The 16,271-nt window shown below is 45.4% G+C and overlaps 1 protein-coding gene across 6 annotated transcripts in view; it reads right to left on the bottom strand.

Moving 5' to 3' along the window:
* The window catches only part of lrch1 (leucine-rich repeats and calponin homology (CH) domain containing 1), a 38,126-nt gene that overhangs the window by 8,725 nt on the left and 13,130 nt on the right, over nt 1-16,271 (bottom strand). For 2 of the 6 annotated variants that reach the window (XM_029529755.1, XM_029529752.1), the window contains exons 3-17: nt 14,870-14,996; nt 14,388-14,493; nt 11,691-11,827; nt 11,368-11,498; nt 10,769-10,856; nt 10,578-10,683; nt 9,808-9,923; nt 8,801-8,871; nt 8,609-8,695; nt 8,340-8,417; nt 7,449-7,485; nt 5,669-5,741; nt 4,833-4,955; nt 419-528; nt 115-252 (exon numbers count right to left, since the gene is read on the bottom strand). In XM_029529755.1, coding sequence (XP_029385615.1) covers nt 115-252; nt 419-528; nt 4,833-4,955; nt 5,669-5,741; nt 7,449-7,485; nt 8,340-8,417; nt 8,609-8,695; nt 8,801-8,871; nt 9,808-9,923; nt 10,578-10,683; nt 10,769-10,856; nt 11,368-11,498; nt 11,691-11,827; nt 14,388-14,493; nt 14,870-14,996 — 1,528 coding nt within the window. The other 4 variants (XM_029529756.1, XM_029529754.1, XM_029529753.1 and 1 more) reach the window with 3 other exon arrangements.

Raw genomic sequence — 16,271 nt, 5'->3', positions numbered from 1 at the left:
CACTCATTGTTTCCACAAATTACACAAAAATACTTTTTACTGAAAAACAAACTCTGCTGTCACAAAAACCAGACCAGAGCCGAGCCGAGATCACGGATAAAAACAGAGACGTACCACTGCAGGCGAGGGGACGTGGATGCTGGCCACAGAGCGAGGGCGAATGTGATTGGCCAGATGGCAGAGGACGACACCGTCCATCAGGGACGAGCCGAGGTCCTCAGGAAGGACGACCTTCAGTCTGCTCTCGATGCTCTGAGGAACAAATGAGCACGAGGGGTTAGATATGTGAAGCCGACGGTCTGCTGAGCAGGACAGAAAACGGAGCTGAAGCTGATAAAGAAACCTGAGTGGTCCAGAACTGAGACCCAGTTCATGTCCAAAGCTGCCGTAGAATGAATGATATGAATAATAATCTCACATCTCTGAGCTGCTCCATCAGCTCCAGCTCCTCCCGGAGCTGCTCCATCTTCCTCCTCATGGTGAACTGAGGATCCACAGACTCCAGACTCTTGTGGCTCCGCACGAAAACTACAAAACAACAACAGGAGAGGTGACGTCACGCACAGTTCCCTGGTTCAGGCTTGGGAGGATGTCTGAGGAGGGAAAGATCAGCTGATCCTGGAGCTGAGATCAGTTCGAGCCACATCAGGAAGTTGCTGATTGAATTCCAGCTGTGGGCCCTGAACACAAAAACACTTCAGCGACTTCAGGCTCAGTGAACGGGCAGTTCATCATCTTTCCTAATGTGGCCTCATCCCGCCTCCCTTTGTTTGTGTTACACTCTGAGTCACAGGGATCACAGAAAAAAGGAAAAGAAGAAGCAAGGAGAACAAATCCAAATAAAACCAAAATGAAAGGATTTACAAACATACACCATGCCAAAATAAAACCTGCTGCTCTTCTACTTCCTCTTTAATTACTGAAGATGTGGAGTTTGATGATAGCTCGACTGAAATCTGCTGTAATTATAACAACTACACAACACAGCGTATAAGAGTGTGGATGTGGATACCTAACGTCCTGTTTTGTGTATCCACTGACACAGAAAAAAGCCTTTCTGCCATAAAAGATGGAGGAAGCTTATGTAAGATGAACATTCACAGGCACTCATGCAGTCAGAGCTCAGTGCTGCATTAAAACAGCCCAAACACACAACCGAGCAACTCTTCATTATCTACAGGACGACAACATCAGGTTGTATTTACTGCACAGACAGCAGCGTCAGCAGGCCGGCCAGAAAATACAGAAACCTTACACATAATACTAAGATATTCCTTTATTCATCCCACAGTGGGGAAATTCACAGTCTCACCACAGCAGAGGGCATCAGTGAAAAAGAAATAGAATTAGACAATAAATCCAAAAAATACAATGGACAGTATACTATTTTCATAAAACAATAAAAATGTTGCACTTTTCTTTAAAGCATAATCATATTGATAATAAAGAGGAAGACCAAAGATTAGAATTATCAGAAGGCACATTAAAGCTGAATCATTCTGCTCAGCTTGTATCGTTGTAGTTTCACTGACTGACCACAGAACGGAGCTGCAGGTTCACGTCTCCTCCTCTGAGGAGTTCAACTGCTTTAATCACTAATGGTGAGAAAAATATCATCTTGAATCTACACATTTAAAAATACTCTCACATAGGTTTATTCATAAATTTGAACTTTTCCTATCTGAGAGTAAACATTGTCATTATTTACTGAATTATTGACTACTTGCCTGTTCGCAGTGTGTCATGAAAAGTGAGTGTGTGAAACGTTCAAAATAAAAGCTAACAGAAGAAAATGTTTTTTCAGGATTTGGTGAAGCTGCTGTTTATCTGTTTATCCCAGCAGGAGGACAGACAGGTTCAGGTGTGAAGAGCGGAGAGAAACCGGAGCGTTGGATTCCAGATTATCCTGAGCTGCTCAGATAATGAAGCACAAACAATTTTACCTTCCAGGTGAAATCACGACCGCCCTCCCCCTGGTTTCCTCTGCATCAGTGTTTGAGGCAAAGGCTCATGGGTATTGTAGTATTTCTAATCAGCCATCGTGGTTCAGACGTACTGAGGCAGAATGGAGTTAAATGCCAACGTTAGTGTGTCTCACACACAGACATGCAGATGTGGACCTCACGGAGGATTCCACGAATGAGCATCATGTCCATCATCGGGTCACTTCCTCTTGACAGCTGACAGTAAATGATCTGGTTCGATAACACATGCAGATCACCACGGTTACGGTCGCGTCACTCTCTCACTGGTAGAAACAGATCAGATGTCGGATTGGAGCTGATCTGGCTGAAAAGTGAGCGTTTGTGTGGGAGAGAGTTTTTCTCACAGAGCAAATCTGCAGAGAGAGCAAAGCGGCGAGGTCACAGGTTCAATTCCCACTCAGATTATCACAGATGGCAGCTTTTCTGTTTTTGTTGTTCAACGGGGGACGGGCTGGACTCTCCAGACTGTAACTGGACACAAACACCCCGGAGACTCACCTGGCCTCTACCTGCCTGACCACATCGCCCTTTACCATCAAACCAGGTCTCTGATTTCTGAGGCAGTAACGCTGCAACAGAACAGAAGTGTCTTCACTACAGATTAGCACAAATATGCACCAACATGTAGAGGCAGACCCACCTCAAGAAGAAAAATCCAAACGAATGGGAGCTTAGAACACACACACACACACACACACACAGGGGTGATGATTGGTTGTTAATGAGGTCAGGAGTAGTGTTTATGTGAGCGTGTCAGTTCCTGGTGATGTCACTCTCCCTGAGGCCTGAACCCATTATACACCATTAGTCCCTATCTTATCACACATGAACACACACACACACACACACACACACACACACACACACAAACCACTCTTGCAGAAACACAATGTGACACAAAGCGACAATGTTTCTGTAAGGAAACTAAAATAACAATGTTCCTATAACTGTGGTCACTCAATGTAGAACCCAGACCTGATTCAGAATCAACCTACCTTTAGAGCATATGGAGCTTTAATAAAATGGCTGAAATCAGAGAAATAAACAAAGGCAGAGACATTAAATGTCCTAAAACAGTGACGTAAGAGAGCCTCTGAAGGAGAGACTGTGAACAGTTAAACAGCTCAGAGACGCTGTTAACTTCCTGCAACTTATCAGAGCCTTTTATGGACCAACTGACTGAAACGGAGCACACACACAGCTGTGATCCATCTGAATCTTGTGCTCTGTTCCAGTGAAGTGGGATACTCCTTCAGGGACCATTATCTAACACTTAAAATATAGGGGCTAAAAATACACACACAGAAATAACACAGTCTCATTCACAGTGTAAAAGCTGCATTCATACATATAGACACAAACACACAATCACAACATGGCCTCCGTCCTCAGCCTGATACACAGCAGCCACGTCACATCATGTGACGCCTGTAACACACACACGGAGGCAAATGGGCTGCTGTGCAGTCAGCTGACACACACACACACACACACAATGGACACGCCCACTCATCACTATTGCTGTACTCATTTTTAACTCCCTGCTACTTTTTATGTTGCTGATTACATCAGTCCTGCAGAGCAACGTTAAAATGAGGCCAAGTGACATATGATCTAAAAACAGACTGGCTGCTGACGACGTGGGAGAAAATGTTCTAGAAAACAGAAAACTCTCTCACCAGTAGAAACGTGCAGCAAAAGAAAACTTATAATGTTGATTATCTTGATTAACTGATGCAGCGTCAGCTGCTGCATCTGTAGGATCTTTCATTTCCTCCACTCTTTGTGGTCAGTTGTGAGAACTCATGAACTCATAATACTTAATTTCAAACCTAAACGATAACATGAATAAAACGGAAATAATTAAATGAAAATATTGTTAGCATTATTATGGAGGAGCTGGTTTATATATATAAAAATAATTAGATATAAATATTTCTAGATATTCTGAAAGCAAGATGGCCGACGGAAAAACAAGTCTGCAGCTCACAGACTGATGGCTCACCGAGGGCCGAGATTGGTACGAACCTGCTGGTTAGCCTGCTAACTTCAGTACAGATGGAGGTGTTGGTCATCACATGGTCACTGTGACTCTGATCAGAGTTATTGATGAGCTGATTTAATGTTTTACAGTGACGTCTATCAGACTTGTGTTTTCCTGGAACTCTGACTCAGTTAACTCGTCTCACTCGAAGCTGTGAGTCACAGCTGAAGCTCGACAGATTACCAGGCCTGAGGAAACAGCAGTTTGGATTCAGATCAGTTCAGACTCTTCTTGGACCCAAACACTTGTACTGGTGTGTGTGAGAGAGACCATACTGTTACAGCTCTAAACACACACTGACTTTAATTTTAGCACACACATCAGCTCGTCTGCAGCTATGAGTGCACGTGAACAGCTGGAGATGAAAGACGGGTGTGGTGAGACTCCTCTTTGATCACACACACACACACACACACACACACACAGCAGTAATCTCTCACATGTGGACTGAGGCAGAAAACCAGCAGTGAGAACCAGAGCAGACATGACACTAAAGAAGAAGATCCCAGCAGCTTCATACTGAACTCACTAGTCGCCCATCTTTGGCTTCATATTCACCACACAAACATGAATCAGGGTTCAAAATGATTAAAGGCCTGTTAAAATATAAACTACAGATGTTTATACAATCTCTTAGAAAGAGTTAGCCAGTGAAACCAGTCATCAAAGACAGAAACCACAAATGAAGCAGCAACGTTCCACCTGACTTCTGAGAACTCAGTCAGAAAAAGTCAAACTGTTGGAGCAGAAGCTGAGTCCAGGTGGGGGAGTCAGGCTGGTTAATGGAAAAACGTGGGACCTACCGCGGCTGTGCCTGCCTCCGTCGTCATGGCTACGCAGCGCATCTCTACCGAAGGGCGAAGCCTGTGAGAGGAGGGAGGGATCGAGACAGGAAAGAGGGGGCGAGCAGGGCAGCGAGGGCGGGGCTACAATCAGGTGGCGGAAGTGTGACCATCAGAAGGCGGTGGAGGGTACCAAGGTAGACCAAGAAGAGCAAGGCAAAGTTCATTCCACGAGAAAAACACCCCGAAAACACCAAACGTGAGCCGCAGGTAACAGAACACATGCAAGCAGACCAGGTGATTTTCACAGTAACAGTCATGCAGTGAGACAGAAGAGAAGAGATAAAAACAAATCGTGTAGTTAGGAAAAGGAGGAAGTGAGAACAGGGGACACCGAGACACAACAACACACAACAGCACAAAAACAGAATAAAGATTAGTTGCATTTCACAAAACATATCACCCCCACATGCTGTAAGCAACCACGTTAGCTTCATTAGCAGTTAGCAACATTTCACACACTGCTAAAAGTTAACAAGAGTTCTGGAGAGCTGAAGTTTGTTATGATTCAACAAACCCAGCTTTGGTGCTGTTAGCCATCCCACCACAACTCGGAGCTAAAGTCGGAGCAACAAGCCTCGGAGGAAAAAGCCCCACAAATCTAAAAACTACCCTCCAGGAGTTGATCCTTATGCACCTGCTGTTCTCTTATATTTGTTTTTATCTCCAACAGTCGTCCTCAGTTCCATCATATTGGATTAAATTATATCTAAACTTTAACAAACAGATTATCTCACGGTCCTGACACTGGACCTGGACTTGGAGCATTCACACCTCATCAGTACAGTACAACTCACCTGAGCGGGGCTTCAGTCCGAACGGGGGGCTGGAGAAGGACGGAGATCCACCGGCTGGAGATCTGTCATCTCTCTGCAGCAACATAAGAGGAAACGACACGTCCATCAGACGGATGAAGATAAAGAAGTCTTGAGTTTCATGAGGGATCAATTTGTAACGACACACAGGGATAAAATACACACACACACACACACACACACACACAAACTCTTGAGAGGAAGATTTAACAGGAGTTCAGGAGTTCAGGATGGTGAAACCAGCTATTAGCTCCAAAGCCACGCCCCCTCCCTTTATCCAGCACAGACAGGAAGATCTGGATTTAAAGTGGGACCGATCCTCCGGTCACCTGGACCAGGATCTGGACCCACAAAGGGTCTGACAAAGCTGGTCCTGGAGATCAATACTGTTGATAAGCCTGTGTGGAACAGTGATTCAGTGTTCCTGGTTTCCTCCCCCAGTCCAAAGGCCTGCAGGTTTAGGTTACATGGTGACTTTAGACTGCCTGTGGGCCTGAATGTGAACGTGTAAGTCAGCGCTGTGACTCCTTCCTGTGCCCCCCCCCGCCCTGCACAGATCAGTGATGTCGGTAATGGATGGCAGGCAGTTCTGGTTTCTTATGACACAAAGACACTCAAAGGGACCGACGTCACAGATCAGCCACATCTGCAGATCGACATGCAGGACAGGAAGCTGTCCAGTCCACCAATCAGATCACCAGTTCATCAAAGCTGACGCTGTTCTAACAAATCAGTCGTCTCCAAACAACCTTTGAGTCACTGGTGAAGGATCTGGTCCGGACTTTCACATGTATGAACTGAGTCACATGTTCACCATGTTCACCAATCAGCTCACGGCAAACAGACACACAGGTAAAAGAGCGAGAGTTCACTGGAGACACCACTGAGCCGCTCACTGAGCCCGAAGACAGACGCGTCGCTGCTACAGCAGGTTTACCTGGATGGACATATGCCACTCATATTCCCGGCATGCAAGCTGGGCCTCAAACCTGGCCTTCTCTAGAATCATCTGTCTCTTCTTCTGGAACTCATAACCACCTTCCTCCAGGTGCTGCTACAGAATCATCAGATGTTTAGGCCTTAAGTAGACTTCAGTATCTTATTTATAAACAGGCTGTAAATTATGTCTCTAACATGCAAATTTACTTACCAACAAAAACTAAATAAATAAGTTCTAAATAAGTTCTTAAACATGAACTACGTCCCAGTTCAGGGTCTGCTTCCTTCAGAGGCCGAGGCCTACGAAGGTCTTTGTCGGAGACTGTCCGGTCTAGTGAGGAGCTCCTGGTTTTAACGAATGCGCCATGAGCAGAAACAAACTGCTGCCATTTAAAAGGCCGATCCTCAAACTCACGGTTGGTGTTTTTTGCTACCATATTATTTTCATGACCAGTTCACAAAGGAAATTCTCGGGAAACATTGGATCCTTTGTTTCCCAGGAAAAGCCTTCAGCCTCTGAATGATGAGCCCCTGAGTTGGGATACCGCTGTAGAGACGTATTTACCGGATTTGGCATCATTAAACCGAGTGATTACATCCATGTCAATAATACGGTTCTTCTGGGCTTTGTTCTTAGTGGAAGTCGTTTTAGGGTCTCAGAAAACGGTCACTCTGCATCATTAAATAAACTTTGTGAAGCTCTTTACAGATTAAACTCTATGTGGCTGACTGCTTACAGTCTGGTGTGAACGTTTCTCCCGTACGCTGACAACACCCCGCCGTTCTCTTCATTCAAAGTAAAAGAAGTTAGTGCACATCGTACCTTTGGTGTGGTGGCGCTGTCATCACTGTCCTGCCCACTGAGGAGACACAGAAAGAAACAAGGAACAAAAAGCGAGCTGATGGTTAAAGATGAAACCACTCTACTACAGACATTTGTTTCAGAGTCAACCGTCACATCAGTGAACATCTTAAAGCGTTAACTCTTCTGATGCTTTCTGTCAAAGTGTTTTAGGATCACATCACTTCAACAGCTGTTTTTTCCAGATGAGATGTCTAAATATAAACGTTATATGCCCTTTAACACAAACGAATTCTCTAGGACTTTAGTTTGGTGTCTCATCCTGACTTCCTGTCGGGAGGTGCAGTCTCCATGGATCTGGGCTTGTTGGACTCAGATCTGGGGTTTTGTATCCAAGTCAACACCTTGAACTGGTGTTGTTCCTCAAACCTCCTGAATGTTGTTCAGTGAGGCAGGAAGCCCGATCCTGCTGAAAGACACCACTGACATCAGGGAATTTGGGTCAAAGTAACTTCCACATGAATGGAGGACCGAAGGTCTGCTTCCCATAACGAACCCCGATTCTGTAAACCTGCTCCATCAGTCCAGACCACCTCCTCCCATGTGTCTCTGGTCCAGTTCTGATGCTCATGGGTGCCCTGGCCTGGGTCCAGCCCGGACACCCCTGGACCTGTGATCTTCTGGTAGCCCCCCACACTGCAGTGTTGGAGATGATCTGACTCGCTGTCTACACATCCCATGGTAACCAGGTGTATCCCACCCACTTACAGGTATCCATGGTAACCAGGTCATCAGTGTCAAGGTCTGGAGGTGGTATCTTTGTGTCCAGACACTGTGATCTGTCTGATGTAATCCTCTTTAACACGTGACGTAAAGTGAATCAGATATCCAGCATGCTAACATGAGTCTTACTTCAGGGACTCGTCCACCGTGACCATCTCCACCGGGTAGAGCTGGACTCCGGACAGCTCGTCCTGCTCCGCCGTCACTCTGAGACAGAAGACAGCTTCATCAATGAGCTGTCAAATAGTGGTCCAGGTCTGCGTTCACACTCAGACTGAACTTTGCTCACATTATAAAGCAGGTCATTTACAGATGTTTAGAGATTTACTGTTTTCATATTTATATTTTCAGAATCCTAACGTAGTGAAGGGGATTTTGTTTTTGTCAGCAGCTCTCACCTGCTGGGATCCTGCAGCAGCTCCACCGCTTCCTTCAGCTGGTTGATCATGTCAATGTGGAGCCCCGTGCCCCCTTTGACCTTTGACCTGTGACCACACAAAGACACCGGACTAAATATCCAGGAACATATGACCATCTGAGGCTTCAAACCGACAACTACACAAACAGATAAATGATGATGATGAACTTACGTCTGCTCTGTTGGCCAGTGTGAGTCTTCGTCTATCCTGAGGGGCTCGTCAAAGTCTGCTGCTGACCGACCCTGAACACACACACACACACACGTCACATGATCACACACTCACTCAGCCATTGGCCCACACTCAGAGACATCCCCACTGACCCCTGATAAACAAACACAACAGTAAACACAGTGTCCACATCTGGACCGTCACAGCCTCCTTTGTTCCTCATAAACACATCATCTTTCATCATTTCTGTTTCTGTTTTTAATTTTCACCTGAAGGTTGTCTCAGTCTAAACAGTCAGTTTGTCCCTCCTCTTAATTCAAAAAGGTTGGACACCAACACTTTATCACATCAGGAAAATGGATGGATGGATCTGTGATGTCACACCGAAGCCGTTCCTCAGCCACGCCCATCTGGACCCAACACCCAACCTTCACAGGATTTGGTTTCTTGGAGTGTTTATCTGAATTCTGCTTTAACTTTATAATCACATAAGAAAAGAGCCAGTTGGAGGAGACTCTCTCCCTTTCAATGATAAAAAATGACCTTTAAATATACTGAGAACTGAACATGAATATAAAATATGGACCTTCAAGTCATTTGTCTAGTTTATAAATAATGCTGCACAACTTCCTCCTAACAGACTCAGAACACTTTTTAAGCTTCAGTAGAAACGAGTGACGCTGCTGTTTTATTCAGTTTGTCTAATTGATGCCGTCCAGCTCTTCATCATCCTCCTCCACCTCTGATCTTTGTGTTGTCCTCTTGTTCTGTATTCAGTCCTTATTTGGTAACACAGGCTCAGTGTGATGTAAGCGTCTCTAACAGGACAGTCTCTGTGACTGCTGGACCAACAACAGTCAATTAAACTCACATTAACTCAAAGTGGCAGTTCAGGCTCCATTAAAATAGAGCAGAGAGCAGCTCACTGAGGCTGAGCAGCGACACAACGCAGCGTTGTTCAGAAACATTTACTTTAACCAAGCGCTGACTGAAACAGGAAGTCTTACCTTGATGTAGCTGACGAATCGAGTGCTGAGAGCAGAGTCTCTGTATCCGAACTGGTCCTTCAGGGCTTCTGTAGGACTCTCCTCGATCAGGCGGACCGAGTTGCAGTTTGGGTCTGCTGGATTGGAGGAAACGTGAAGTGTGAGGCCGACAGGCTCCGCCCACAGAGCTGCCAACCTGAGGCTGAGCCCCGCCTACAGGAGCCTCCATCAGGTCTGACCTGGTTCGGGCTGATTGAAGTCTATTTAAACTCTGCGTCTGGGGAGCTGCAGCTCCTCTGATGGACTACAACAGCCCAGATATCAGACACACAACTGACAGGCTGGAGTACCACACAGTCCTGGGTCTGGACTTAGAAGGGTCCAGGTTTAAATCAGAGGCTGTCCCTAAACCTGGACCAGGACTCTGGGTCTGTGAGGGGAAGCCAAAGCTGAAGAGCCTAAAACCTTCATTCTATCTACTGACCATCAGGGGGTGACGCCACTGGCAGTGAAGTCAACCAGACTGTAATGAAGTCTATGGGAAAATGTCCCTTCTCCTGCTCAGTAAACATTTTCCTGATGTTCAGTTTTTAAATGAAGGGAAACAGACCGGGGGGGGGGCAGAGGGGGGGGCAGAGTCCAAGTTCACTTTAATAATCAATCTCTGATATTAATTTTATTAGATTCCTAATCCTGCCACCTCGTCTTTCTTTTAACATCATTACTTTGCTCTGAGTAACTGGAGTTTTCTGCTTCTCTGGGAGCGAAAAGGAGTCAGAAAAATAACTCACCTGTCAGGGAGCTGATGTGTTCACTGGAGTCGTCTTTACTGAGCCCCTCCTCCTCTGTAATGTGGCTCATTGGTACATTGAGACTCAGACTGTCTTCATCTGACGGCTACAACAAACAAACAGGCAGCTTTAGTCAGAACTGAAACAAATGATAGAGGAGATAATCACCACGCACACACAGATTGTCGTACCTCAGTAGCAGACAGTCTCTTGTCTCCGTTGTCACTGCCCACTCCTGAGTCACTGTCCTGTTTCCTCTGCTGCTCCATGTCCTCCACACTGCAGACACACAGGAGGGGTGAGCTAAAGACAGCACAGTCTTCCTCTCTCTGTTCTTAGATTCTGTATTTCCGATAAACTCTCACCTTTTTATTTTACTGTGTAAATCACATGCCTTTGTTGTTTTATTTTGGCAGGACACCTGAAGGTAAACTGAGCTGTTTCAGATTTTTCTTTTAAGGTCGTCATTTTAATGGAGTTTTAAAAATAACTTCCTCAGGAGAGAGCAAGAGAAAACTAAAAAGGAGTGTGTAGAGGAAGTGTGCTTTGTGTTGTGTTGTCCAAGAGAACAGGAACTGCTCTTCCTGTCCTCCTGCTGGAGGAGCTTTATGTGGGCGAACAACATAATTCAACATCCTCTTAGTTTCTTCTCTTTCTTTTCTGCTCTGTGTCCTTCAGTCACTCTTCCATGAGCCTGAACTGTTCACACTCATCTAGGCGATCCAACTATTGACTGATGATTGGAAAAATGGAGGGAGAGATAAACCCCAGAGTTACCATGGCAACTGACCTGCCGGTGGTGGGACGTGATAGGCTGAGTCGCTCCATGACAGGCAGGTAGAGGGAATCAGGCATCTTCTCGCTGCGACACGCCTCGATGCTCAGGTACTTGAAAATGTGAACTTTGCCCTTGATGCAGATCTGAGGAGGAGAAGAACCAATCAGGATGCAGACATTGACCACACTGCTGAGTCACATGACCACCTCAGTGGGTCAGCCTCTGAGACAACGAAGATATGATAAATAACAACATACCTGCTCCAGTTTTAAGGACACCGAGGAGAGAATTTACTAACATTTGTGTGTGTGTGTGTGTGTGTGTCTGTGTGTTACCTGTGCAGGTGGACTCTGCAGTGGGTTGTTTTCTAACTGGAGTGACTGAAGCTGTTTCATCTTCCTGTAACACACCGGGATGGTCGACACCTTGTTACAGGAGAAGTCGAACTTCACCAGAGGAAGGTCGGCCAGGTCTGCAAGAGGACAGACACACATAGATTGGAGACCTGCTTAAAGGTTTTTTAATGGACTGATGCGCTCACGACCTGAGTCATTTAGCCATGACAGCTTTCATCAAGCCTCATTTAACCTCCCTGAGCCTCCAGCAGCTTGTATAACAGGCTCTCTGCCAGTGAAAATACATCTAAAGAGTCAGCTGATGTTGTAACCGAGTGTCTGTCTGTCAGAGGACATCACAGGTTTGACTCTGTGGACGTTGAGTGTTTGACTTCACAGAGAATGAGCTCCGTCTGAAGGTGGTTTAATGTAGAAGTTAAAATAAAGAGGAGTGGGATCACTGAGAACATCTGGACAGTTAGTTAGTCAGCAGTTGGTCCGCAGGAGGAGGCTCCTCCATCAGCTGCTCACTGAAACTGACTCAGTGAGCCATGTTAGTTCAGATCTGACTGGAGCTCTGCTGAGCTTCTATCCCTGATTCCAGAGAGCAGAGTCTTTACTGAGTCCGACAGAATGAGCTGATTGTGAATGTGTGAAGACTTGGACACATTTTTAAAAGCTACAGCTTTATAAGTAAAAACACAAAGATGACAAAACTGGAAGAATCTTGATGTGTCTGTGAAAGTGTTAATGAACTCAGTGGTTTCATAGCTGCTTACTGATTAGACTCAGGATACTGAGTCACATTCTTCCCTTCAAACTGTCATAGAAACGTCCAAACTGGGTCGCTTTATAAATATTCATGGGCATATTGATGTAGAGATCTCAAAGAGCTGGACTGTAGGAGCTGGGAATCGAACCACCGACCTTCTACACACACATTCCCTAACACACACCCTCTCTCACACAGTGGACCCGCCGACATGTTTCCCAGGAACAGAACAATGCAGCTGTTGTTGTGTTCAGGAGGTCTGTAATTGTTCACAGCTTCACTGGGACTCAGACACCTGGAGACAAACGGCGTCGCTGCGCTCAGATGGTTTCATGTTCAGGGAGAGTCAGTGAAGCTGAAACAGACTCATCAACGAGCTGGAACAACAAACCAATTCAGACTAGGTCACGCTCCTTCAGGTGAGTCACCACGGCGCCAGCCCGCACCTGACTCCGCCCCCCATCTCGCAGCTCGACCCAAGAGGGTGAAAGAGGAGGAGCTGAGACTTAAAGCTTTTTCAGAGCTTTAATCCTTAATTGAATGGAAACAGGAAATTATGCCCAGAGAACAGAGCTGTTTTTGTTTCAGACTGCAAACATCCAGACTTCAGTCTGTTTTCTCATAAATAATGTAAAATCTGTGATCTTTCTTTTAAAACTGGTCCTGATGATATTCTGAGACTATGTGGATGTTTACATGTGTTACGTTGAATCTTGTTAGCTCACTAAGATCAGGATTAAAAATCATCAAACTGAGGACAGAGAGGAATCTGAATTATACTATCAGCTCTCCGTTTCAGCAGTGAAGGACCTTTTTCCATCAGCTCTGCAGATTCAATCATCAGATTTGAATCTCTTACATCGGACTCTTGCCACCACGAGCTTGGCCGACCTTTACAAACCACTAAAACAGCCACGGTGGTCTTATCTCAGGGCTCTCAAGTTCACCAAATATTAACTCAAAGACGACCTCCCTCCCTCTGTCAGGGCTGCCGTCCAGTCTGCCTGTCGCTGTGGCATCAAGCCGCTCCACCAGATCGAAGCTCATCAATCAGACACGCTCGGGACAGAGAGGAGGAGCAGGGATCAGACAGAAAACAGCTGTTCTTCGTCAGTCTGACATCGTTTATCAAAGATCCAGCTCCATGCTGGAAGAACCAAGAAACAGCTTAAGTGTCCCGCCTCTTTCCCAGTACCTTTCATTCTTTCTATTTTAAGAACTCAGAACTTCATCAGAGCGCATTCAGAGAAGTGAAATATCAGATATGTTTTTCAACCTTATCGGGAAAATTTTACTTCGCTGCTACAATAAAATATCCGTAAAATGTCCACAGCTGCAGTCACCTCTGGGAGAGTGAGAGAAAGTGCAGCAGAGAGGCTGGAGGGAGTCACCCGGTCAGGAATCAAACCACCAACCACCAAAAACTCCTGATGTGATGCATTGTCAGGAAAGCTCGATGTCACATCCTGACTCTTCTTACAGCCTCCTCTCTCCGGCCTCAGCCAATCAGCAGACAGAACGAGTCTGTGGTTTTCGTGGATTTGGGTGTCACGACTGGATTCAGACTGTCGGGGACTGGAGGTCACACTGAGGGTGAAGTGTATTTTGGTCCCAGGGAAGGGTGTGGTGGATCCTACAGAGGTCTCTGTGGCCTCAGATTCACATTCACATGTATTCACATGTATATTCCATCTTTAGGTCTAACTGCAAATCTCAAACTAACCAAATGTGGCTTTTCAACAACACTCAGTAAACTAAAGTGTCCAAACATGGTCCTTTTCTGCAGATACAAAGGTACGATGGGATCATCGGAAAACAGTAATTATAAGGGTTGGATGTGAATTCCACCTTCAGACGGCACAAATGATAGTTTGGTTGAAATGACAAAAACCAGAAGAAGAGCTTCTCCTCTCAGGTAAACTCACCTTCTGGCAGGACGCAGAGGAGGTTTCTGCGAACATTGAGTTCCCGCAGAGCCTTCAGTCTGCCGATGTGACGAGGAAGAGCTGTGATCTCGTTGCAGCTGATGTCCTACAGAGTCCACAGATAATACATAAATTATTATTAAAAAAATATTCCAGTATTATAGTCTGATGCTATTTAATTAAGTTTTCAGAGCTAAACTCAGAATCAGCTTATAGAAAAGTTCATATCATCCATCACATAAAAAGGTTGAAGATGATTTGAGAGCCGACAGTTCAAACACAAGGTGGGACAACGTGTCTGGAGCCTGAAACGCTTATCCAAACTACTGACCATCAGGGGGCGACATTGGTTGTAAAAAGCACTCTGACCGTGTTGAAGTTTATGGGAGAATGTCCCCACTTCTGCCTTGATTGATTAGCTCAGTATCAACACAAATATGGCCGACAGTGATGCAGAAGGGGGCGGGGTCTGAGCGTCTTACCAGCTCCATGAGGCCTTGCAGTTGTTTGATGGTCTCTGGCAGACTGACCAGCTTGTTGTTGCTGGCGTTCAGGACTCTCAGAGGAAGGCCACAGAGACAGGCCGGTAGGGAGCCCAGCTGGTTACGACTGCAACGCACAACAACACAACAGAAACACACCGTAAACTGGAGGCTCCAAGACAGTATTGACCTTTAACATCATCCTTTAGACCATTTGGACCTTCAGCATCACAGTCCGAATATTTTCCTGATTTGTGCCTGAAGTAAGAATAAATCTTTGCTGAAAAAACAAAACTAAAAAAAACAACCTGTGTCTTTTAATCTCTGAGAAGAGAAACAGGCTCACAAAGCATGTGTGCTACACACACAATACACACAACAGAAACACACACATTTTTACCACAAGACTATGAAACTCCCTCTGACTCAGCTCTGAAAATAACTCGGAGGAAACATAAGTGAGTTTATCCAGCTGTTCACTCACTCACACACGCAATGGAAAAAGTAATGTAACACAAAAGACTGAGTGCGGTCCTGAAGCTCCTACATTTCCCAGAATGCTCAGTCTGATCATCAGATAAATCTCACATGTTCAGTGGCAGATATTTGAACGGAAGCTTAAGAGACATTGATCAACACGCTGATCTAAATTTAGCGTAATTACAAAAAAAAAAAGAAAGGAAACAAACAAACAAAAAAAAGAAGACGCTGGAAGAGTGACAGCAAAAGAAGACGTTCGTTTCATGTGTTCATCATCATCGTTCCTCACAGATCTAATGTTTTCTACTCGGGAGACGTTATGAGTGACGTTCAGGTCACAAACAACCAAACTGCAGGAATCTGACAGCAGGTCAGGATGACCTCATGGTCAGGTTCTGTCGCTATGCAACACCTTGTGGTCATGGCGATGGCGTCAGGTGATGTAGTTTACAGAGGCTTAGCTGGTCTGATTGTCTGAGTGCATCTACACAGCGAGAAGAGAGACACTAAAATAAAACATCCACTAAACCAACCGGCCGTCGGCTTCTGGAGAGTACAGGGACAAACAGAGAGGCAGACGAGCGAGAATGGAACTGCTCCAGCTGCTCAACACCGAGTTGAGCTTCACCAACTGTGAAACAAGTAAAACTCTTTATTTGTACTCATGACTCATGTTTCCGAACACTGTCCAGATGTCAGTGAAGGCATCACAAGTCTCATTCAGGGTAACAACATGAATGAGACTTCCTGTTGTGTTCACAGTCTGTTTGTGAAGCTGGACCTGGACTCTGGTCTGCTGACTCCACTGGTTTTAATAGAAGTCAGTATTGTGTTGAAGTCAATGGGAAAATGTCTTTATGGTCTCAGTCTTTAACACAACATGTTCATGTTTTAATGGCAGAGCGGGCCTTCTGTGTGACCA

Source organism: Echeneis naucrates, chromosome 21 (assembly GCF_900963305.1).
Source record: "Echeneis naucrates chromosome 21, fEcheNa1.1, whole genome shotgun sequence".
In the NCBI taxonomy this organism is placed as follows: Eukaryota; Metazoa; Chordata; class Actinopteri; order Carangiformes; family Echeneidae; genus Echeneis; species Echeneis naucrates.
Note: the sequence above shows the minus strand (reverse complement) of the source record. Positions and strands in the feature narration are given on the sequence as shown.